The sequence below is a fragment of the Carettochelys insculpta genome, chromosome 23, assembly GCF_033958435.1.
Source record: "Carettochelys insculpta isolate YL-2023 chromosome 23, ASM3395843v1, whole genome shotgun sequence".
In the NCBI taxonomy this organism is placed as follows: Eukaryota; Metazoa; Chordata; order Testudines; family Carettochelyidae; genus Carettochelys; species Carettochelys insculpta.
Window position 1 is genome coordinate 10,908,501 of NC_134159.1, and position 24,058 is coordinate 10,932,558.

General features: G+C 45.2%; 1 protein-coding gene across 11 annotated transcripts in view; it reads left to right on the forward strand.

The window, feature by feature from the left end:
- FHAD1 (forkhead associated phosphopeptide binding domain 1) overlaps window positions 1-24,058 on the forward strand; it is an 82,712-nt gene that overhangs the window by 57,470 nt on the left and 1,184 nt on the right. For 9 of the 11 annotated variants that reach the window (XM_074975693.1, XM_074975692.1, XM_074975700.1 and 6 more), the window contains 7 exons: window positions 5,394-5,523; window positions 10,987-11,122; window positions 13,524-13,648; window positions 14,659-14,754; window positions 18,467-18,687; window positions 19,476-19,641; window positions 20,466-20,546. In XM_074975693.1, the coding sequence (XP_074831794.1) occupies window positions 5,394-5,523; window positions 10,987-11,122; window positions 13,524-13,648; window positions 14,659-14,754; window positions 18,467-18,687; window positions 19,476-19,641; window positions 20,466-20,546 (955 nt within the window). Of the gene's footprint in view, window positions 1-5,393; window positions 5,524-10,986; window positions 11,123-13,523; window positions 13,649-14,658; window positions 14,755-17,825; window positions 17,988-18,466; window positions 18,688-19,475; window positions 19,642-20,465; window positions 20,547-24,058 lie in introns of those variants that run through there. The other 2 variants (XM_074975697.1, XM_074975701.1) reach the window with 2 other exon arrangements.

Consider the following 24,058-nt stretch of genomic DNA (forward strand, 5'->3'; position numbering starts at 1 on the left):
TCAAGACTTCCCCAGAGGCACCAGAGACGACGGCACCGAGGACATCGGCACCGGGATCGACGGCACCGGCAACAACGGCACCGGGAGCAGTGGAAATCAACATGACACCTGCTCTGGTACCAAGTTCACCGATAAGACCACCTTAGAGGGTAAAGGCTAAAACGAAGACCAGGCACCGCAGCCCCTCTCCTGAGGTAATTCACTGCCTCTGTCACCACGATCACCACCGGAGATTCGACGGGCAGCAACACCTTCAGCCTGCCACAGACGTCCTTCTCCTTTTCTTCAGAGTCCATCCCAGGGGTCTGCACGCTTTTCTCCATCATCTAGCAGAGATCCCTACGAGTCTTCTCACAGAGGCTCTCCTCGTACGTCGGTATCATCTCGGAGGTCTCGACATTCCAGGCACCACCCTTACATCCTTGGGTCATGGTCCAGGTCTCCATCGCCGGGCCCCTGTCCCTGTTGCTACGACCGCCATCATTATGCGGGACGTCAGCATAGGAGGTCGACGTCTCACTATGGATCCCCATCGACCACCCCTCAACGCCACAGTGTTCTGCTTCCACCTGGGGGAACACCACGAGTTCCCCAATCAGAGGCTGGGTCTAAAGGCATTGAACCCCACCTCAAAATTCCACAAAGGCAGTCACATCAATACAGCCAAGATCCAGAGGAATTGGAGGAGAGATACCATAGTGATGCCTCCTCATCCTCACCAGACAAGGCCGTGGTCCCTGGAGACATTTCTCCCCCAGATGACCTGAAACAGTTCCAAACGAGTAGCTCAATCCCAAGATATTCAAGTGGCGGAGGTGCAGGAGAAACACCACAGACTCCTTAAAAACCTCAGGCCTCCATCTTCTTCTAAAATTGCTATTCCTCTGGACAATGCAATCATGGAGGCAGCCACTAATATATGGCAGACTCCAGCATCCGCTCCTCCTACCAAAAAAAGAGCAGACAAAAAGTACTTCGTCCCTGCGAAAGGTATGGAATTTCTATTTAGTCATCCACAGCCAAACTCACTAGTGGTTGAATCGTCCCAACACAGGTCCAAATCGTCCCAGTACAAATCTGGGGACTGGACAAGGACATAAAGAAGCTGGATCTTCTGGGTAGAAAAGTCTACTCCTCCTCTACTCTGTTGCTCCGCATGGCCAACTATGCCGCTCATTTGTCGAATCACAATTTCGACAACTATTCCAAGCTTACTGCCCTCGTGGACTTCCTTCTGGAGGATAAAAGGCCAATTCTTAAGGCAATTGTGCAAGAGGGCTACGCGGCTTCTCGAGCGGGCGTGCAGATTGCACTGGATGTGGCGGACACAGCAGCCCGCGCCGTTGCCACTGCAGTGGTAATGCGGAGAGAGTCATGGCTTCACACATCCGGCATTCCAAAGGAGTTACAGGTCAAAACTGCAGACCTCCCCTTCGACAAAATAAAATTGTTCGCTGAATCGACTGACTCAGTCCTACACAGGGCAAAGTGCAAGACAGCAAGGCAAAGTGCAAGACAGCAAGTTTGACGGGTATGTCGAGGGCCGCGAAGCCAAGACCGTACCTCAGTGCCAATCTCAGTACATGTTCCATCACCGACTCAAGCCATTTTACCCACAATGGAAAAGCATCACGTCGGACAAGTGGGTATTGGAGATTGTAAACACGGGATACACGATCCCCTTCCAGTCTTTACCTCCACCAAATCCTCCCACCGCACCCCTTCTCAGAGACCCCTCTCACCTACCGGAATTAAGGCGGGAAGTGGACCACCTCCTATTCATAGGGGCGGTGGAGAGAGTACCGGAACAATTTCAAGGCAAAGGGTTCTACTCCAGGTATTTCCTGACGGAAAAGAAGACAGGAGGGTGGAGACCCATTTTGGATCTACGCGCACTGAACCAGTACCTACGCAAACAGCGCTTCAAAATGACTACTATGGCTTCAATAATCACAGCACTAGACCATGGCATTTGGTTTGCAGCCCTCGACTTACAGGATGCGTATTTTCATATCGCAATTCATCCAGCCCACAGGCGTTTCCTCCGGTTCCTTGTGGGCACAGATCATTTCCAGTACAGAGTCCTCCCATTCAGACTCTCTTCAGCACCCAGAGTCTTCACCAAGACCTTAGCGGTGGTGTCAGCATACCTACACAGACAGGGAGTTTTCATTTTCCCGTACCTGGACGATTGCCTGCTAAAGGGAACTTCCCGGGCGGAGGTATTACGGATGATACACATCACCACAAAAACATTTACCTCACTGGGCCTCATCATCAATTTCTCAAAGTCAAAGACGGACCCCATGCAAAATATAGAGTTTATAGGGGCTCGGATAGACTCAGTCACGTCAAGGGTGTATTTACCCGAGGCTCGTTTTCATGCCATCGAATCTCTCGTACAACTACTAACGTACAGCCCCACTGTTCCAGTTCTCACATGCTTACAACTGTTGGGGCATATGGCAACCACCACGTTTGTGGTGCAAAACGCCAGGCTGCATATGCGAGGATTGCAACATTGGTTGGCAACCATATACAAACCCTCAATCCACACTGTCCACAAGAGGGTGTCGCTTACAACAGAGGCACGAAGCTCGCTAACATGGTGGGGAAACCCCAAGAATCTCCTAAGAGGGGTGCCCTTCCGCCAACCGCAAATTACCGTGTTCATTACAACAGATGCCTCCCATATGGGATGGGGGGCTCCAATGGACAACAAAACCACTCAAGGATTATGGTCCCCCGCAGAGAAGACACTGCACATAAACATATTAGAGCTCAGGGCAGTGTTCAATGCGTGCAGACATTTTCACAATTATCTGCGCGGAAAAATAGTCGGCGTGAATACCGACACCACCACCACCATGTTTTATATAAACCGACGGAGGGGAGCCAGGTCTCGTACGCTTTGTGCGGAGGCGGTCTGACTCTGGAACTGGTGCATCGCCAACAATATAATCATAAAGGCTTCATACCTACCGGGGGTCCACAACGTCAAGGCGGACCAACTCAGCAGACACTTTGCGCCCACTCACGAGTGGCAGATCCGTTCAGACCTACTTCACCAAGTGTTCCGCAGATGGGGTTTTCCCCAAATCGACTTGTTCGCCACCCGAGAAAACAAGAAATGTCCCCAGTACTGCTCCAGAGCGGGCATGGGACAGGAGTCTTTGGGGGACACCTTCATGATCCCATGGAAGGGCCCTCTACTTTATGCGTTCCCTCCCACGACACTTATACACAAGGTCTTGGAGAAGACCAGAAGGGAGAAAGCACGCATGATACTCATAGTCCCAACGTGGGACTGGCAACAGTGGTTCTCATTGCTCTTACGCATGGCTCAACATCGGCCATTTCCCCTACCAACAGTACCAGACATTCTCACTCAGGCTCGGGGGTCAATACTGCACCCGCACCCGAAGAGACTTCAGCTACAAGCATGGCTAATCCATGGCTAAGCGCCTTAGAGACTACATGCTCAGAGGGAGTACAACAAATCCTTGACTGTAGTCGGAGAACTTCCACCAGAAAGACTTATCAGCACAAATGGTTGCGTTTTTCCGAATGGTGTTCCTCCAGGCAACTAATACCCCAGGATGCCACCATACCTAAGATTCTGGATTATTTGCTACAACTCAAACAAAACGGACTTTCGCTATCCTCTATAAAGGTGCATCTGGCGGCTATATCAGCGTTTCGGCATGAGGAGGATGGATCAACCACATTTGCCCATCCTGTTGTCTCGCGTTTCCTAAAGGGGTTGGTGAATCTGTACCCCCCTCGGAAACCAATACCGCTGTCATGGAGTTTAGACCTCGTTCTGCACACCCTCTCGGGACCGCCCTTTGAACCACTGGCTATGGTCCCCCTTCGACTACTTACTATTAAAACGACTTTCCTCCTGGCAATCACGTCAGCTCGCAGAGTGAGTGAGCTCGCGGCCATAATGTCCAAACCACCCTGCACGATCTTCTCAAAAGAAGCGGTGGTCTTACGATTACACCCAGCCTTCGTTCCGAAGGTCTCTTCAGACTTTCACATCAACGAACCAATAGCGCTGCCCTCGTTCTATCCTAAGCCTCACAACTCAAATGAAGAGGCACGGTTGCACTTACTTGACGTAAGAAGGGCACTGCCCTTCTACATCGATAGAACTAAACCTTTCCGGAAAACGGACAGACTCCTGGTGTCCATTGCATCCAGGTAAAAAGAAGAAGCGCTATCTTCACAGAGGATTTCAAATCACATTGTGCCTTGCATAAGACTGTGTTACGAGATTTGCAAGACTCCTCTGCCAGTTCCGCCAAGAGCCCACTCTACTAGGGCGATGGCGGCGTCAACAGCCTTCTTCAGAGGCATTGCGCTGAGAGATATCTGCAGAGCGGCGATGTGGTCTTCCTATGACACCTTCGCCAAGCACTACGCCACGCACAGGATGCTTGATGAGGATACACGCCTGTCGACAGCAGTCCTTTCACGGGCAAGCTGCGCATAAATCGGGTACCCACCTCCTTTTTTGGGGGGGGGGTTACTGCTGGGTAGTCACCTACTGTGGAGCACCCACGGGGACCACTCGAAGAAGAAAGAGAAGTTACTCACCTGTGTAGTAACGATGGTTCTTCGAGATGTGTCCCCGTGGGTGCTCCACTACCCACCCGTTCCTCCCCACTTCGGAGCTCTGTTTGTGTGTTTTTCAGGGGCGTCCGGAGCGGTTGATCAGGAACTGGCGGGGACCGGATCGCGCACGTGACCATAAGTGCGCAAAGAGCCGACGCGCATCAGCGCATGCGCGACCCGACGGAGACTGCTGAAGATTTTCCAAGCTGCGGCGCCGGGGCGAGCCCGACATCTACTGTGGAGCACCCACGGGGACACATCTCGAAGAACCATCGTTACTACACAGGTGAGTAACTTCTCTATCTCTCCTGTCAGTGCCCCTCCTTTTCCACATTCTGGGAAATCCTGGGATTTCAGGCATTTCCTGCTTTCCAGGCACAACTAAACCCTGACCTTGTTTTAAGTTAGAGTAAGAGGAAGCTGTGCACCAGATTTCGTGGTCCTGGCTCTCATTGTTGAAGGGGAGTTCTTGAACAAATGTAGCACAGACAGATACATTTTAAATTATATAGTAGACTACTTCCCTTGGAAATATTTTTAAAAGTAATTTTTTTCCTTTACAATAGTTTCTTCTGCAGAAATCTCAAACAATTTTACACGTGATTTTGGAAAAAACCATTACAAATTGAATTGTAATTAAATCCCCACTAGTTATCTATTCCTGTCTATGCATGTATATGCTTTAATAGTTATTCATGTTGCTGTTTTCTGCAGACTGATTGTTCACCTTCACCCGTCATCCACCTCAGCAATATTTTCTGCTCTTGACACAGGCATGCCAAAGAAAAGCTGAAAAAGCTGAAGTATGCAGCAAAAGAAAAAGAGAGTGTGTTTGAAAAGCTGCCACAAACAGAAGTGCAGCCCAGTAACATCACAGAGGATGAAGTCTCTCAAACCAAAAAGGCAAGTCCAAATCCAAACAAGTCAAGAGATTGAGAAGGCAGTAGACTAAACTGAAAAATAAAGAATAAGCAAATGTTAGATAAAGAACCCACAGCAAGATGCTAGTGAGCGGGGGCCAGTGCCTTGGGGAAGGCGTGTGGCAGAGGGCATGGCCTCAGCAACTGGGTGGGGCTAGGATGTTGGGTTTTGTGTGATTGGAAAGTTGGCAAGCCTATATTAAGGGCAGCTCTTTAATCAATTAGACACTGTTCCCGATTCTGCTGTCGCTTACTCCAAGTACGCTTATGCCAGAGTACATCCATGATGTAAAAGTGTACAGTGGTGAGGTAAGAGTCAGACTGTGCGGTCCTGGATGCTCTGGCATATATTTGAAATTATCAGTACCGGCTTTGGTGCTCTAAGCAACTATGACGGAATGAGGTGGGGGGTTGTATTCGCTTCCTGCCTTGAAGAGGGTTCGGCCATGGGAGCAACAGTTTTAGTCTCCGATCAGAGCTACAGAAAGGATGATTGCTCACTGCATTGGTAAGTCCAGAACCTTTGAAATATTATGAGCAGTTCTGAGCACAGCTAAGAGAACCTATCCTGGATAATTTGCTTAAAACTGGGCCACTTACAGCCCAGGCTGTGATTTCCTTCTCACTAAGGCAAATCAAACCAGCCACAAAAGTACTTCTGTGAGCCCCACTGGCCAGCCAGAAGCCATACAAGCAAACCCACAGATTCTCCAGCTGCTCCTAATGCACAAACCAGGAACCCTCCTACTTAGGTGAGAGGTTATTAACACCACGGGGTCCAGCTACATTCCCAGGTCAATATATAATTAGATCTTACCCAAAATAGCACACTGGGCCAATCCTTTAGAATCTAAAATCTAAAGGCTTATTAAGAAAGAAAGAAAAAGAAAGAAAGAAAGAAAAGGGTGGGGGAGAAAAATCATTAAAGAAGTAGAGTACGTACATCAGTTAAAGCTGTTGATGTAGGCCAATGGTGTTATATGCTGATTTCTTGAAAATCTCTGAAAACACACCCCATGAAGGGTGGGACGCCAGTTCACATAGACTCAGTTCATGAAGTCTGGAGACAAAGATGGTCACTGCCAGGGCCATCTTATAGCTTGCCACATGGATGGGAAAAATCCTTTCTTCTTCCACAGGCAATGCAGGGTCACCTGACCAGTGCTGTGGCACGCTACCATTGGCTGCATCCCAAATGACAAGTCCCAAATTCCTGAGATGTGTATTTGACGTCTGAGTCTTTGTCCCTTTGTTTAGCCCATGTCATCTGACTGGGGATGTGATCACACCTCCCATTGTCAATCTCAGCATTAAAATATTTCTAATGCAGGTATAAAGCCAATATCTATAACTTTACTTACAAACATGAGGCAGATATACAAGTAGCATAAACAGATTCAGGATATTACCAGCTGTCATTAGACACCTCACTTGGTCCGCCTGACACAAGATTTGGTACCAGTTTGTACAGTGGTGACAGAAATGGCTTTCATGTTTAATTTAAAAATCCAGTAATGCGTCAGCCTTCCAGAAGGCTTTCCTGGTACATACATTTGTAATGGTAATGGTCTGATGGGCTAGCTGTGTGCTATGTATGTTATGAACCATCCAGTTGTGCATCTAACTCTCCTAGGCTATTGCATAATCTATTACTGCCCTGGTCATGCCTTCACTCCTGCACCACCTCTTCTGTTCTTTAACCACTTTTGCAGCATCTTTTCTTAAACTAGAAAATGCCTGTGCTCAAACCCCCATCACTGCCCTGCCTCTTCCAGCCCCCATCCCTGCTCTGTCCCTCTCCCTCCTGGAGCTACCTGAACTTCCTGAATCAAGTTGTTCATGGCCAGGGTTGACAACCAAAATAGCAAGAAGAGCCCTCCGCGCCCCGCCCCCTTTTTTTTTTTTTTGAATTTGGTACAAACTCCATATTTTAAGAGCCGCAGTGCATGTGAAAATGAGATGGTCCTTAATAAATAATGTCAAACCGTACTTTTTGCAGTCCCCATTTTCAGAACAGCGCACACACAACGATCTGTGTTGTGATACATGTTTACTGCAGGATATTTACAAACTTTTTTCATATTCTGTTTCCTCACACTTTACATGGGTGTGTTTGTACTCCTGTCTTTGTGACTTTCACTTCCAAACCTCTTTTAATTATGCCAGTTTTGCTTCACATTTAATTGCAGTTTTCTTTCTTAAAATGCATGTCTTACTCTTCCCAGGAGGACTGCTGTAAGCTTCCTTTTCCTTTTCAAAATCAAGACTTTATTAGCAAAACGGTCAAAATACAGATGATACAGTATCATATCCCACAATGCACTGCACATATTAACGGGAGTTATCCAACATTTTGAGATCACGTATCATTTGCTATTTAGATATGAGTTGTTCATTAGACATTCATTGCTTATCCAAAATAATCAGGAGGGATTTTTCTTTACTTTGCATTTGAAATGTCAGGCGCCACAAAGAAGTCCTTAACGAGCCACAGGTTTCAGACCCCTGGTCATGGCACTTCAGGTGCACTGAGATGGTGGAAGAGTAGGCCTGTGGGGACATCAGGCAAAAGGCGTGGTGTGGAGGGGAGCTCCTCACCCATTAATCTTCCCACAGGGATGCTCCAGCCCCAGAACACCCACAGAGTTGGCACCTATGCTGGTAACTTCTTTTACTTTTAATGGGAGTTGTCAGTTCTTTTCACCTGGGGAAAGTCTGGGTCCACTGTGTTCCCCAGTCAGATACTCAAACATTAAGGTACCCAATTAGCAGCTAAATCATTAGCAGCTTCTGAAATATATTGGCCTTAGCCACTCTCTTTCCCCCCTTGAAAACTCAGGGTAACAGCTATTGCATACTGTGAAGATTACTTAGCTAATGTTTGTACAGCGTTCTGCAAATGGGAAGTGTTGAAAGTGCTAAGTGTTCTAATTTCCACGTGGCAAAAAGATTTCATGCTGCAGCACTTGCACAGCACATTCCTGTTCTTTCCCATGATACGTAGACAGAAGGGGTCTTATCTACAGTACAGGACATTTTTGTGAAAAGGGGAAAATATATACTGTTTTCCTGCTTTGTACTGAAACAGATTCAAAAAGGTAATAGCAGAAAGAGGTTTTGAATTAACATCTTTATGAAAATGCTCTGCCGTGGAGGACAAAGTGACTTGATTTGGACAGCCAAAGTGCTAAATTGTGGCTAGATGTTGCACTGAGAATCACCTACACACGAGGTGGGGAAGCTTGCAGCTGTGTGCAGCGTTATTCATTTTTCAGCTCATAAATTAATTGATTTTTACACAATGCCAAGAAAATAAGCATTCAGACCCTACTAAGCATCCTCCATTTATCGTTAGCTGAGGTACAGTTTGAATTAACATGTTTACATAGACACCTATGTATATTAATCATAAAGCAATACACCGCACAGTGATGGAATACTGAAATGCATAATTTATGTATATTTAAAAAACAAAGGGCATATTTCATAAGATCACTTTCAGATGTGGCATAGGGAGAGAATTGCTTTGAAAATAACAAACACGTCAACGTAAGAGGCAGTTTCTTGACAAGGCAGGAACAAAAATAATTGAAGAAAGCAGTGCTTTAATTTAAACGTCTGTTGGAAGGGGTTGGAAAAGCTGACTTTCCATTCAATTTGCACTTTGAGACTAATGCCAAATAAGCTGCATTGAGGAGAGGCGGCCGACATCTTGGCTGACACACCAGGGACTGAGACAGAGCCCCCATTTCTAAAGAGCCCGAGCTGCCATATTTGAACAAAAGAGCCAAAGCTTTGCAGCTTGGAGCTGTAACACCTCCTGGTCTTTGTGATGGTCATTCTGAGCCCCAGGCAGAACAGTCAATGAACCCCAGTGCATGCACAAGCTGCCCCCCGCCCCCGACATTTGGGCTTTGCTGCACCTGTCCAGGCTGATGCCTAGCGAGCTGTCAGCTGTACTACCGGGCACTTTTCCAGCACAGCCAGGGTTTCCTAGTAGGGTTGCCAACTGTCTGATTGGGCAAACCCAAAGACCCTTGCCCTGCCCCTTCCCTGAGGCCATGCACCTGTCCTGCTCTTTCTCCAAAACCCCAGCCCTGCTCAGTCCATTGCCACCTCCCTCCATTGCTCACTTTCCCCAGCCTTACTCACTTTCAGCTGGCTAGGGCAGGAGGTTGGGGTGCTGGGAGGGTGTAGGTGTGCAAACACAGGGAGGGAATTTGGGCATGGGAAGAAGTAAGGGGTGTTGGGTCTGTGGGAATTTGAGTGGGGTGTGGAATTCAGGCTCTGGGAGGGAGCTAAGGTGCAGGAATGGGTGCAGGGTGTAGGCTGTGGGAGGAAGATGGGTGTGGGAGGGAATGCAGGGCACAGGCTCTGGGAGGGAATTTGGATGTGAGGTGCAGGTTTTGGGCTGGGGCAGAGGTTTGTGGTGCTGGAGATGTCAGGGGTTTGCACTTCAGGTAGCTCCTGAAAGCAATCAGCACACACCCCTTTCAGTGGCTTGTAGGTGGAGGGGACCAAGAGGTCTCTACGCATCGCTGCCCACAGGCATCATCCCCACAGTTCCAACTGGCCACAGTTCCTGACCAATAGTAACTGCAGAGTTGGTGCTTGGATTGCGGGGCAGCTCTCAGAGACACCCTCCTCCCCCAGGAGCCACAGGGGCTATGGCATCCACTTCCAGGAGCCCTAACCCAGCTGTGCTGCCACCACTGTGGTCAGGGACTCTGGGACCCTTGTAAGTTGCACAGACCCATCAGCAATTGTCCTGTTTGTCCTCCCCACCCCTCTCCTGTTGGCAGGCTCTTTCAGTGGTCCAGTGAGACCCAGGCCACTTCCAGTTTTGGAGGCCCCAGCCATAGTAAAAATTCTAAACAATGTTGACTCATGAAAAAAAAATAAGACACCAAAAAACCTGAGCCTTATTTTGAATTTTTTTAGTTTAACAAATGCTTTTCCAGACTTTTTCTGTGCAAATATGCTAATATTTAGGAAAAAATTGAGCTTGGGGCCCTCTTTGAGCTTGAGGCTGAGACTCCTGCCTCTCCCTGGATTGCCCTGTGCATCGACAGGCCTGCCTTTGTGGATTAATGCAGAGGGGACCTATAGTGCATAGTCTCCAGTGTGTTACATAGCAGCACTGCTGACTGCTGCTGTTTTAGTTCCTGGTCCTTAAATCCTATGGAGAGGGCTACTTTCCCCAGTCCAGCAGCATTTGATCCTCCAGCACCTAAGAGAACCAGTACCTGACTTCTAGCTGGTGAGATCATAATCACAAATCCAGCAAGTGGGGTAATAGCCTTACAAAAAGCTGCAGAATTTTAGGATCCAAGCACTTGCGTGTCTGGGTTTGTTTTGAACCAAGGTTACAATATGGCAGTTATACATGGTGTAAAGCGCAGTAAATTGTAACCAGCAGGGATTGTGACTCGGTTTTTTATTTCAGAAGCAGACTTGGGATTTGGCTGACCTAGGAGCTAAATGTAAAGGACTAAGACATGAGGAGATCATTCAGCGCCAAAGAGATGCACTGGTTGAGCTCCGAGACAGAATCAAGACACTGGAAAAGTCTCAGTCTTTAAGTAAGTACAGCACCAGGCCTGCTGACCATGGCAGTGGTGGGGAGCATAGATGGGGCACACAGGGTAACTTCCCTTGGGCTCAGTGGGGCTCTTGGCTCAACCATACAGGACGCAGTTCTTCTGTTGGAGCATTTCTTAGTAATCATGTATGTTAAATATAATTGAAAGTGATCTGATCCCTTGTGGGACAGTGAAAGAAATAAAATTTGTGATGTTGGGATTACGAAATTTTTATAGTATGTCCCAACTAAGTGCTCAGTTCTCCTAAGACTTACCCACATGCTAAACATTAAGCATGAGCAGTCCCATGCAGCAGAAGAGGAACACTTAGGCTGTGTCTCCACTTGTCCCCAACTTCGAAGAGAGCCTCCCAAGGCTACGGGAGATTACAAATGAAGTGCTGGGGTGAATACACAGCACTTCATTAGCCTCATTTCCCCTCTTGGCAACTTTGAAGTGTGAAACTTCAACATGCTGGCATGCATGTAGCCATGGGCACTTTGAACTGCCCTGCTACTTCAAAGTCCCTTTACTCCTCAAGTATTCCTTTGATGCTTCGAAATCGACACGGGGGAAAATTAGCCTAATGAAGTGCTACGTATTCACCCTAGCACTTCATCAGTAATCTCCTATGGCCCTGATTACCATGCCCCCTTCGAAGCTGGGGTCAAGTGTAGACACAGCCTCAGATACTAAAAGTTCAGCATGCATATAAGTCTTTGCAAAAGTGGGGCCTATACCAGCAGAATGTTTAAAGGTAGGAAAGCCAACTAACCTACACTGTGCAATCATTTCCGTTATGTGGCCAAACTCTGCTCATGCTTTCACCACAGAGTTGACAGAATTTGCCCTTCTGTAACACCAGGTCCATAGTTAAATGATAGTCGAAACTCATCATTCACAGACAGTCAAGTGTACGTTTATATATACATAGGAAGGGGCTATATTCTGCTCAGAGATTAGCAAAATGAATCAGCAAGAAGAGCCGTTTAATCTCTGTTCACTATATTTTAAGATTCTAATACTGAGCAGAGGTTTGGTGAGGTATCTAAAGATATGAGACACATCTGCTTCTGATATAAGTAGATACAACACCACTTAAGTTGGTATCAAAACAAAAAGCAGTCAAGTAGCACTTTAAAGACTAGCAAAATAATTTAATAGGTGAGCTTTCATGGGACAGACCCACTTCTTCAGAACATAGCCATACCAGAACAGACTCCGTATTTAAGGCACAGAGAACCAAAAACAGTAATCAAGGAGGACAAATCAGAAAAAAATGATCAAGGTGAGCAAATCAGAGAGTAGAGGGGTCGGGGAGGGAAGGTCAAGAATTAGATTAAGCCAAGTATGCAAATGAGCCCCTATAGTGACTCAGAAAATTCCCATCCTGGTTCAAACCATGTGTTAATGTGCCGAATTAAGTTGATAGTTATCTCTGCTTATACCAGCAATGAATTTGGCTTTCTGAGCAATAGTGATACAGAGAGAAGTTATCTGCATTTAAGCTGTAAGGCTTCTTTCTTTCCTTAATTTAGCTTTATTAACATTGTTCTCTCTCTGGCAATGTTCCCTCTAATTTTTTTCCATCCATGGACTAAATAAATTTTGGTATGTGCGCCAAGGCATGTGCAGAAGTGCAGCACCAATAGAAACACATGTTACCAGCAGTGGGTAACTGTGGGTGCTCTGCTAATCAGCTGGGCAATCTCCTGGGTGGCAACCCAAGTGCTCAGCTTACAGGGAACACTGCTGTCCGGGTATGTCTGCATTTGAAGCTAGGCAGAGTGTTTCCCGGCTTGCATTGACACACTCATGCTGTCATTGGGCTAGCATGCTACAGATAGTCGTGTAACTGGCAGCAGCAGCAGCAGCAGCGTGGCTTGCCCGTGCTGAGCACAAACCTTCCTGAACCCCTTGGGCACATGCTTAGTACAGCCAGCTTGCCTCACTGCTGTCCTTGTTATGCCGTTAACACTATTATTTATAGCACACTAGCCTGATGAGAACTAGTGAAATTATGTCTGTGCAATTTGAGAATTACACCCTTTGCTCCAAGTGGAGGCTCATTCTTTGTCCACAATTAATATAGCTTCAGGAGAACACTGAAGACAGGTATAATCCCCATAAAATTCCAGGACTAGAATAGTCATTTCTAGCATGATTCCTAATTTCAAACCTTGAGTACCATGTCTGATTACTAGATTTATTAGGGATTCTCTTCCTAATTTTATGATAAATACATTGCATGTGTCACCCATTTTACATTTATATTTTTACAGAAAAATTTCTTTAGAAAATTTTGAGAACTATTGTTAAACCAGCATGCTTTTAGTAAATCCATTACATCTTACATGTAACAATATAACAACTCTATGTGGGGGTTTTCTTGTTCCCATAGTTATTAAAGAGAAGGTTCCCGAGTCACTTATAGTGCTAAAGAAAGACGTATCTGAGAAAATAGCTCAGAAAATTGGCTTAGAAAAGGAACATGTGCCATCATCTATAAAAAAAGTGGAGGTCAAGGTAAACAGAATTTTCTGTATTATTTTAGTTGTGGTTTCATTAGAATAAGTAGAAGCAATGAAAAAGCTACAGATAAATGTCCCTTAATGTCTTTGACTTTTTAATAGTGTCCTTAAAGTTACCTGTCTTTACAAAAAGTGACTTCCTGTAACTATATCTGCATAGAACTTTTCTAGTATCTCTTTCTTTTAAGTCAGCATTACACTATGAATGTTGAGTTGACACTTTTAAGCTGAGATTTTTAAAGTTACATAGGAGATTTGGACACAGAGATCTAATTTTTTTATTTCACTGGAACAATGCTGATTTATACCCTCAGAGGGCCAGTTCCCATCACCCCGACATCCTCTGTGGGTCCATCTCACTATCTGCCTTTAGGCTGTGAACCTTGCAAAAAGGCAGCAAAATGTGTATGGAGGACATTACAGAGTAAAGGAATTCCCCTGACAGTGTGCATTATTGTAAAACAGACAGATAGAAACTTGTGCAATCAAGTGGTGTTTAAGCTGAAGTGAAGTGAGTGTTTTATGTTCACATCATAGATTTGAAAATCATTTTCTGTCTTAAAAAAATCAATAGTAATATGGACAAGCTATAGCTAAAGTGAAGTGTGTGCTATCAGGAAAAAACAAAACCAGCACACATCCCAGCAAAACCCCCAAAAACCACTGAGCAAGTTGTGGACTCTGATTGAAAGTGGGTAGAAAGCTTCATGTGGGGGCAATGCCCTTTCAAGAGTGGAGTAGAGAAGAAAGAGGCATGGTTAACCGGAAATCAGGTGTGTCTAACGTTTTGTGTAGTATAAGCAGATACTGGTGGACAGACCTTTTTTCATACTCAGTGCTGTACAGAATGGGCCTTAAGACACCTAGAAATGACACACTTAGATATTAGCGGACAGTTTTGCATCGCATATTTGGGTTATTGAGGTTATTTTCTTTATTTTTTGTGGGAGGGAGAACAGGAATTGGTTTACAAATAGAATAATGTGTCTCCTGGCTATGTTTCAGCTTCCATGCCATTCTCCCAACACATATTCAAATGTAGCCTTAGAGAGGACAGCAAAGCTGGAAATGTCTGATGCTTTAGACCTCAGTGAGAAGATGGTAAGTAAATAAAAGACAAAGCTCAGTCATTGTCAGGAGCTCTATCTTGTAGGTCCTTCTAAAATCAGTTTCAGAATTTAGTGATCAGCTTCCAGGTACCCTAGGAATGTTATGTATCTCTGAGCATGAATTCATATCTGCGGGAGCTACAAAGCTGCTGTTAGCAGCCTGGGAAATGTACAGCTCAGGCAGCTCCCAATGGCGTATGTTTCTTTTTCTTTCAATGTTAACTCCCCACCCCCTTTGCAAAAAAATTCCATCAAAAGCCCTTTAGATTTTTGAATGTCTCCGTAGCCTGGCATTAAAGTAAGGCCCAAATGATTTATGTAGCTAGACTGCCCTCTGGCTAATAGGCAGTGATGGCTCACTGCGGTGGTAATGTGCTGGAGCATGTTTTGCTGTACAAGAGGAGAGGACATGTAGGAGGAACGGCAGCTAATAGCAACAGATTTCCCGAGATGTAGGGACTTTTAAAATGTATTTAATTGTGTTCGAAGTAAGTGTCATTCTTAACCTTCCCTAAAACACATCATCGTCATCATCAACAATCATGGTCTCAGCACCCATTGGTGTCTGATGCCTCCCTCACTATTTCCTTCCATCTTTCCCTATCCAGTGCAGAGTGGCTTGGTTTCTGTTAGCTCCGCACCAATCTACTATATCATCTACCCATTCTCTGTGGGGTCTGCCTCTCCTGTCTGAACTGTCCATTATGCCGAGTGCCGGGGTCTTGACTTTTCACTCATCTTTCATTCTGCAGATATTCCCGAATAGCTGTAACTTGCATTGTAAAACCTTCTGCAGTAGGTTCTCTTTCAGCTATATCTTCCTGTATAATTCCTCATTGGTGACCTTCTGCATCCATCCTGTTCTCAGGATCTTTCTGTAACAACTCCTCTTGAATGCCAATATCTTTCTCTTCCAATCTTTCATTATCATCCTAGTCTCATATCCATACAACATGCTGCTGAATACACACATTTTCAAGATGCTCAGCATCATTCCTAAGGTAGTCACTTTGCTTTTGCAGATCTTATCCATCACCTTCAAACTCACTCTTTCTTTCACTATTCTGGTCACTATTACCTTCTTACAGTCTAGATCATGTGTTACATTGCTCCCTAGATACATGTACTTCACTACGTTATGTAGTTCGATCCCATTGACACTGATCTTCCTTCCTATTTCCTTATCTCCAAATACCATTGTCTTCATTTTATTGATATTCAGAATCAGTCCGCACCACTTGTCTTCCTTGTTTAACACCTGCACCATTCTCCCTATCTTCTCTTCATCTTCCTTGATGATAGCTATATCATCTGCGAACCTCAATTGTTTAATTCTTGTCCCATGCACTGATATCCCTACTACCTCTTCCTTGATCTTGTCATCGCTCTTTCTAGGTGTGTGATGAAGATACTTGGCGATATCGGATCTCCTGATCTCGTACCTGTACTGTAGGGATTCCCAGCCCATGGGTCACGATTAGATTTTTCTAAGGGTCACCAGCTGGGCTCTTAAGGAGCCATTTGCAGCCGCTTGACTCCCCCTTGGCTCTCAGTCCCTGCCCTGTGGTCCTGAAATGGAACTCAATTTAAGTGGTTTAACAGCTGGCAGGAAGGATCCTAACCTGAAACCAATTGAATTGAGTACCATTTAAGCCTGCAGGGCAAAGAACTGCCTGCACTGCAGGTAGGGGAAGGAAGTAGCAGGGCGAGGGTGGTGGAGGGCAGGCAGAGAAGGAGGTGGCCCAAAGAAGGAGCAGCAGGGGTCAGCAGTGGCAGCTTGGAACTCTCCTGTGCGGTAGGTGGGAGGGCCATGGTGACTAAGACTCTTTTAAGCCTATGGATACTGGGGCACGGGGCTGAGAGACAGTCAGGGCTCCGTTCCCTAGGCAGCTTCCACTGTGCTGCTATGAGGTCCCCTGCCTGGGATCCTGTGGCTGGTGCTGCCAGCCAGGGCTTTGAATCTCGCTACCATCATTCTTGTACTCACTGTTTTGTATCCTAACGATGCTCCTCTAGCTCTTTTGCTAAGAAGGAATCCAACTGCTGCCTCACGCTTTGTTTCGTTCCCTGAAAAAATGACTTCACAACTGCACATCTTTCCTGATGCCATCCAATGCATTTCCACCAGTCCAAGTATATCACATCGGTATCTCTCCATCTCCTTTCAAGGCGGCTCTAACTTTCCAGCTGCCCGTAGTGTTCAGATGCTCCACATTCTGATTGATAGTATGTGTGTTAGTTGTAATTTTCATTTGGTCACCCATTTATCTGTCCAACTCCAATCTCTCAAATTGGTATCGCAGACCTTGTTTATCCAGGTGATGTCTGAACCAGCATCTTTTATCAGTTAGTCGTACTGACATCAGATTTCATTCATATTGTTGTTTTATGATCAGCACATTGACACTTATCTGACCAACTCTCCTCCTTTATCCAAGCTTGGGAATGGCATGGAACCCCTAGAGGCTTCATGGCGGAGTTTCTAAAACACAGACACTATGTAAAGCAAACACTCCTTCCTTTGCTGAGGTTTGGCAGTTTAGCAATGTTTAGGTCAAGCCTTCTCCCAGGCTTATTTGTTCAACCTCCTAGGATACCTACCTCAGAATGGCCCTGCCCATTCTTTAGGTCTTCCTTCTCTACTGCCACCTGCCTTGTAGCAGAATGGGACTTTGAGCCCCGAGCAATAGTGAGTCAGCAAAACACACTAAATACTTTCCTGTCTGAATGAAGACTTACTAACAGGACAGGGGGTATCAGTCAAATATTGCCAAGCCTGTTGCATGTGGGTTGATATAGCTCTGAATGTGTAAACAGAGTGTTCCATATGTGAATAAATGGTTGAGAATCCCTCTGGAAGTGGAAGATGGAACCACAAATCCATTAAAAGAATGGGTTCAGCTCCCAGGCTGTGTTGAGGTGGAAGGAGCTTTCGCTGTATCCTTTATATCAGAGTACACCTTTATACCCTCCCTATCAACTGAGTGCTTTGCCTTTATCAGAGTCTCTTCAAGCTTTCATCTTAGGAGGTTATCTGAGTGACACCTCTCCATTTTCCCACAGTTTGGATCTGAGAATGTTTCAACCTGATTCTACATATCCCCAGTAATGGCTTTGTGAACTACTGCCCTAGGACACAGTACGCTGACTCATCTTGCTTCTGTTTATACCCAACTACTGTGTGGTGTTTCTCTCCTCTTCTTAAAATATGCGGATTATCATCAAACCTCTGTAAATAAAATTTCCCTATTTTAAACCTATAAGGGACATTTCATCCTGGTTTCTGCTTCCCAGAAACAACACTGACCTCCAAGGTCCTGTGAGTTTCTGGTCGTTAGGCCTCTATCACATGGACATCGTGACAACCCAGCACATACTGGCTTTAGAGCCATTTGGATGCTGATCCAGTTCTGAGCCTAACTGCTTCATAGTCAAATTCGTTTGTCTAGTATTAATAAAGTGTAACATTGTAAATGAATGTGCATAGTTGGAACGTTATTGTTCTGCTTGATTCTTTGTGAACATGCAGAGAGGGTGAGGGGAAAAATAGGTTAAATTTAAATTGAGTTAAATAGTTTATTTAGTACCTTTTTAATCCTCACACTAAAGCAGAATGAAAGCAGATGGATTGAACAGTGTGATATTTCTTTCCAATTAGTACTTAGCGCACCTCATAAATAATTTACGCTCTCCTCTTCCTACAGTACCTCAACTTAATTCATCCTCTTGGAAATCTGATGAATGTGAAGGAGCTGACAGGAGTACAGTCTGTTAAGCATCTTTCACAGGAGGAGAGGGAAAAAGTGGGACTGCAGCAACAGAAGGACCTTGAGCTGCTGTACGATAAGATCAGTAAACTCAAGAGTCGGCTAGAAAGGAAAGAAGAACTACTGAAAGAGTATGAATCAGACATTGGGCAACTCAGGTGGGGAAGACACACACAAGCTACATCTACACTACAGCAATCTGTCAAAAGAAGTAGTCGCTGTCAGAAGAGATCTACCGGCAAAATGTCTGGCGACAGATTGTGTCTACACATAAAAGCAGATCGAAAGAGCAAGCCATTGTCAACAGAGAGCAGCCAGACTGCCTGGCCCTCTCTCGACAGAATGGCTGACCAGAAGCTCCGCAAACAGGGCTGCCCCATAAACTGGAAGCCCTATCTGTTGACGAAAGGGCCTCGGAGCAGCTACGCTGCACTTTTGTCGACAGATGCGTTATTCCTCAACAAGGAGAGGGATAACACTGTCAGGGAAAGTGCTCTGTTTTGTGGAAACTGTCAACAAAATGCCTTTTATGTGTAGACACTCCCTGAGTTTTTTCAACAAAAGCCCAGTTTTGTCGACAAAACTCTGTAGTGTAGACATGGCCTTACTGTTTATTAAGAATCATGACAGCAGATCCAGCTGTTTCAGCAAAAAGACCCAAAACTCTGACAAAAATATGTGAGAAATTTAATGAAAGGAGCACATTTACAATTACAGCTTTAATTTTTGTGTTTGTATGGAAAAAATTCACTGTGCTCTTGAGTAGAAATAAAGCCAGTGCAAGCTAGAAAATGCCTGCTTTCAGTGTGACAGCACTCTGAAATGGTATCTTCAAAGGCCACAGCAAGCTAACCAATTAAATAAATGCAGATGTGAAAAGTTTGCTCACTCCTGATGTAGAGGAGAATAAATCTTAAAGGACTTTCCTTCTTCTGTTTTGCTACAGGGCAAACAAAGTATCTTTGCAAGCATACCAGGCCGAGATAACTAAACTAGAAGATAAAGTCTATAGAGAAGCAGAAGAGAATGCTCTGCTAAAAGAAGCTTTGGAGAGGACACAGTTCCAGCTGAATCAGGAGAAAAGGTTGAACAGAGCTATTAAGGTGCCTAAGGTAATGGTCTAGGAACAAAAGGCATGGCAGTGCTTCCATGAACCTGGAAACTAAACACCCTCTGCCCCCACTCTGTGTTGGGCAATAACCTAAATGTTTAGGGTACTGAATTTTGGTAGGTGCTGCTTTTGAAACATCCTCACTGTGGCAGGCACCTATGAAAGATTATAGAGATAGCTGCAAAGTTCACACTGAGACCTCACTCAGCAATCCAATACCACATAACAACATGCTGTAAGTTGTGTCTTGGGTGTGTGGAGGTGGAAGGGGAGTTAATCACAAACAGATCAGTAAGCAGGAAGGGCCTCTGCGTGTCTGTCTTTGCACAGGGTTCAGTGGAACTCAGGGAGCCTATCACCTCAGCACCGTACCAAGAATTAAACTAGCTGAGGGGACAAAAACAGTAGCACACTTTCTATTTTTCCTTTGATTTCTCTAATCCATCTGTGTAGTGTCATGAACTTGGAGTGTGCTTTATAGCTCCGAAAGGGCATATGCTAATTGGTTTATCCAGACCTTCATACTTAGTTGATGCTTTGGGTCTTAAAGTGTCCAGTAGAAGGTTGAACTGAATATGGGATACAAGTAAAGACAATTCAAATTTGAAGGAAATATTAAGATTAAGCTATAACTGTCAGCAGTTAGCTGCTTTTTTCATTGCATCTTGATGTTGGCTTTGGGGAATATGAGTAACTACAACCACTTTGTCAGTCTGATTAAATTGGGAACCCTCTTTAGCTCTGATCTATCTCAGCTATATTTGTGATCGGATGTCCAAGGCAAGATTTGCTATCAGATGTTATTTTACTGGTATTTTCACCCAGAGCCATTTAGAGGAACTGGAGAAGAGAAGTGAAAAGTTGTCACCATGTTATACCTGTTCACAAAAAGACAGACCCAGGAAGGTATGAATTTTTCTGATCACTTGCCCATTGTAGCAAGAACAATGTAATTGTTTTGCCTAACTTATAAGGTAGGGACTTCAGTCCATCTAATAATTCCTTTGTGTGTCAGAATGTCTATGAATAGACTGAACTTGCCCAGCAATAGGAATGAAGGTAGTAATATTAATGGCATTGATACAAAGAACTCAAAGCAAAAACCACATTACACAGACTGGAAAACTTCGGCACAGAGAAGTTAAATTACTCAATCAAGATCATATAGTCAGCCAGAGGCAGAGGAAGAAACAGACCCCAGTTCTCCTGATTTCCAATTCCAGGTTCCAACCAACAGGCCACAGTGAAGTAGGTGAAAGCCTGTTCTGTGATAGCTCCAGGGGAGGGGTGGGACCACCCCTCACCCACTGGAAGCACCATGACGTTGACTGTGTTGCAGGGGAGATGCTGGGGGGGGGTGACCCCTGTGCCCCTCACACATGTTATCCCCTGACTGTGGGGCACTGGTTTTAGTTCTAATGGGGCAAAGCTGTGGGGAAGGAAACCCAAACCAGGTCTAGGAACCAGTAACTGGTAATCTTCTTTACTGATCTACACCCACCTACCCTACACAGCTCACTTAAAATACCAATGCAGCCTAGGCACATCTTACAGATGAAAACAGAGAATTTCTTTGTGACTAGTTGATCGCTGCTTAGGTACTATAAAGCTCCATATACACTAGTGATGTTTCACAAATATCTGACATTCTCCCATGGGAGAAGGAAAAGAAACTAATACATTTTACATGTATTCACAAGCAGGTGCTTTAGAAAGCAGGATCCAGCTCCAAATTCCCTAGAGCAGTTAGTAAAGATTATCAAGGCTAGGTCATGCATAACAATCTGATTAACTTCCTTGTGGAAATGACAATGAGAGCTGACAGGAGAGAGGCAGCAGACATAAGCTGCTAGAGTTCAAGAGGGTTTAAATGCAGTACCACCAAGGGAGAGAGGTGCTGTGAATAAGATTAGTAATTACAGTATTAATGATGAAAAATCGGCATAGTGACATTGGTTGGGTAAGGAGAGGTGTTGAGTGATGCAGGCATTGTCCTAACCTCTAGTCTTAGTCACGCTCCAGAGAAAAGAACTTATAGTTGGGTGCACTAATTTTCAGACCAAATGCAACTGGAAAGGAAATGAGGGCTTAAACGCACACAGCTTGCACAGAAGAGTAAGAGGCGAGTCAAGAAACAAGAGAGAGTCCACGAGTGGTCTGTTCATGGAAAGGAAGGGGTGATAATGCTGAAAAAAGTATTTCTAAAACAGTTCACTTCCTTTTGTCCTTCTTCCTTTGGCGCTGCATAATCACAAGCATCATCTTATAAAGTCATGCCCCAGTATCCAGGCCATTCAGACTTTGGTTCAATCTAGTGTTTCTTAAACTGTGTGCCGTGGAACACTGGCGTTCCATTAACAACTTGCAGGTGTGCCACAAGCGTTTGGAAAAATGTACTGATGGTCAATATTTCCTGTTATTAAAACCAAGTGCAATGTTGCTTCTTCATTGCTATGATACCTGATTAAATTAGTTCATTTTGTTTGCAAAGTATATGTTGCTGTTTAGTTTTTTGTTTGTTTTTTGTCTGACAACAATTTTTTGAAGAAAATTTTCGTAGATGTTCTGCATAAAAAATATTATTGTTCAGTGTTCCATGGTCTGAAAAACTTTAAGAAACACTGGTTTAATCAACATTTGTTCAAATCACCACATCATCAGACAAGGTAGCAGAATGCAGTGGGGCTGGCATGCTCCTACAAACTGTCTCAGCATTGCAATAATCAGAAGTATAGTTCCTTAGGATTAAGTTGCATTGGCAATGCTATGTGAGGCTGTGCATGGAGTGTCACAGGGAAGGCTCAGAAAAACAGTTGTGCCTCTCTAGGGAGGCCTCGGAGGACGGTGTCCAGTTTGGAGCCTCATGCTCCAGGAAAGAAGAGGGCAAACTGGGAGAGAATGAGCCAAGAGGTAGAAACCGCAGCCTTTGCAAAATGATTCAAAAATTAGTCATGTTTAGTCTTGAGAAAAGAAGCCTGAGGGGGACCCTGATAAGTCTTTAAATATATTAAGGCAGGAGAGGGCAAGATACAGCCTCTGGATAGTATTCAGCCCAGTAAGCCTTTTAATTTGACCTGCAGCCTGCCCATCGCATGGAGCAGTGCCACTCAAAGCCGCTAGCTGCTCCCTGTGGCTGTCTGCGCAACAGGGGGGAGGGCTTTGCAAGCTGCCTCACCTCAGCAAGAGCTCTTAGCTCCTGTTGGCTATAAAATGGCCAATGGGAGCTGAGAGATTTTGCTCAGACTAGGGGCAGGGCAGCACAATCTTTCAGCTCTCATTGGCTGGTTTCCTGCAGTGCAGTGAGCCATGTGGAACAGCCAGCTGCTTTAAGCAGTCTGGGGTTGCTGGCAGGCAGGGAAACCTGTTTGAGAGTGCTGCTGGCTGCAAACTGCTTAGGTGAGCAACTTCTGGCCAGAGCCTGCTTCTGGCACGTCACCTGCTCCTGCACCTCAACTCCCTCCAAGATCCTGCATTCCCTCTTACAACCGTCCCCAGGGCCAGAATCCTCTCCTGTACCCATACCCTCTCCCAGACCGTGCACTCCTATCCCCTGCCCCAGGTCACTCACAACCCCCTCCATCCCAGAACCCACACCCTCTCCTGCACCCCAGTCCCTTACCCCAAGTTCCTTCTACACCCAACCTCCATCCCAGAGCCCACACCCCCTCCATAGGAAAGTGCAGCCCTTGACCACTTACCAAAATCTTGGAGTGCCCCCCCCCAACAAAAATTATTGCCCACCTGTACTAAGGGTAGTTGTGAAACAGGTGATGTACAGTAGTTCTCCAGGTCCGCTAAAGGCAGGGCAAGAAATAATGGGCTTCATCTGAAGCTAGGGATTTATGTTAGATATTAGGGAAAAAAAACTTTCTCACCGTAAGGCTAGTTAAGCTCTGGAATGGGCTTCAAAGATAGGTTGTGGAGTCTTCATCTTTGGAACAAAAAAGCAGTCCAGTAGCAGTTTAAAGACTAACAAAATAATTCAGTAGGTTATGAGCTTTCATGGGACAGACCCACTCTGTTACTATTTGTCATTGGAGGTTTTTAAGCTCAGGTTGGACAAACACTTGTCAGGGATGCTCTAGGTTTACTTGTTCCTGCCACAACACAGGGGCTGGGACTTGATAACTTCTTGAAGTCCCTTTCAGCCAAACATTTCTCTGATTCTGTGGTTTAACCCAGCTCTAGCAATAGCTCATTGTTACCAGGATTAAACGGAATCATTAAAAATAGGAACTTAAAATTTGCCTCTGAGATGCATATTTAGGCATCATTAGCAGCCTGATTTTGCTTAAGTGCTGGATACCTAGCAACTTCCATACACTGAATCAGTTCATCCCTCACCCAGACCTTCCATCTTTGTGAGCTGTGCAAACACTGTGGACAACAGTAACTCCACTGCACCTCCCTCCACGTGG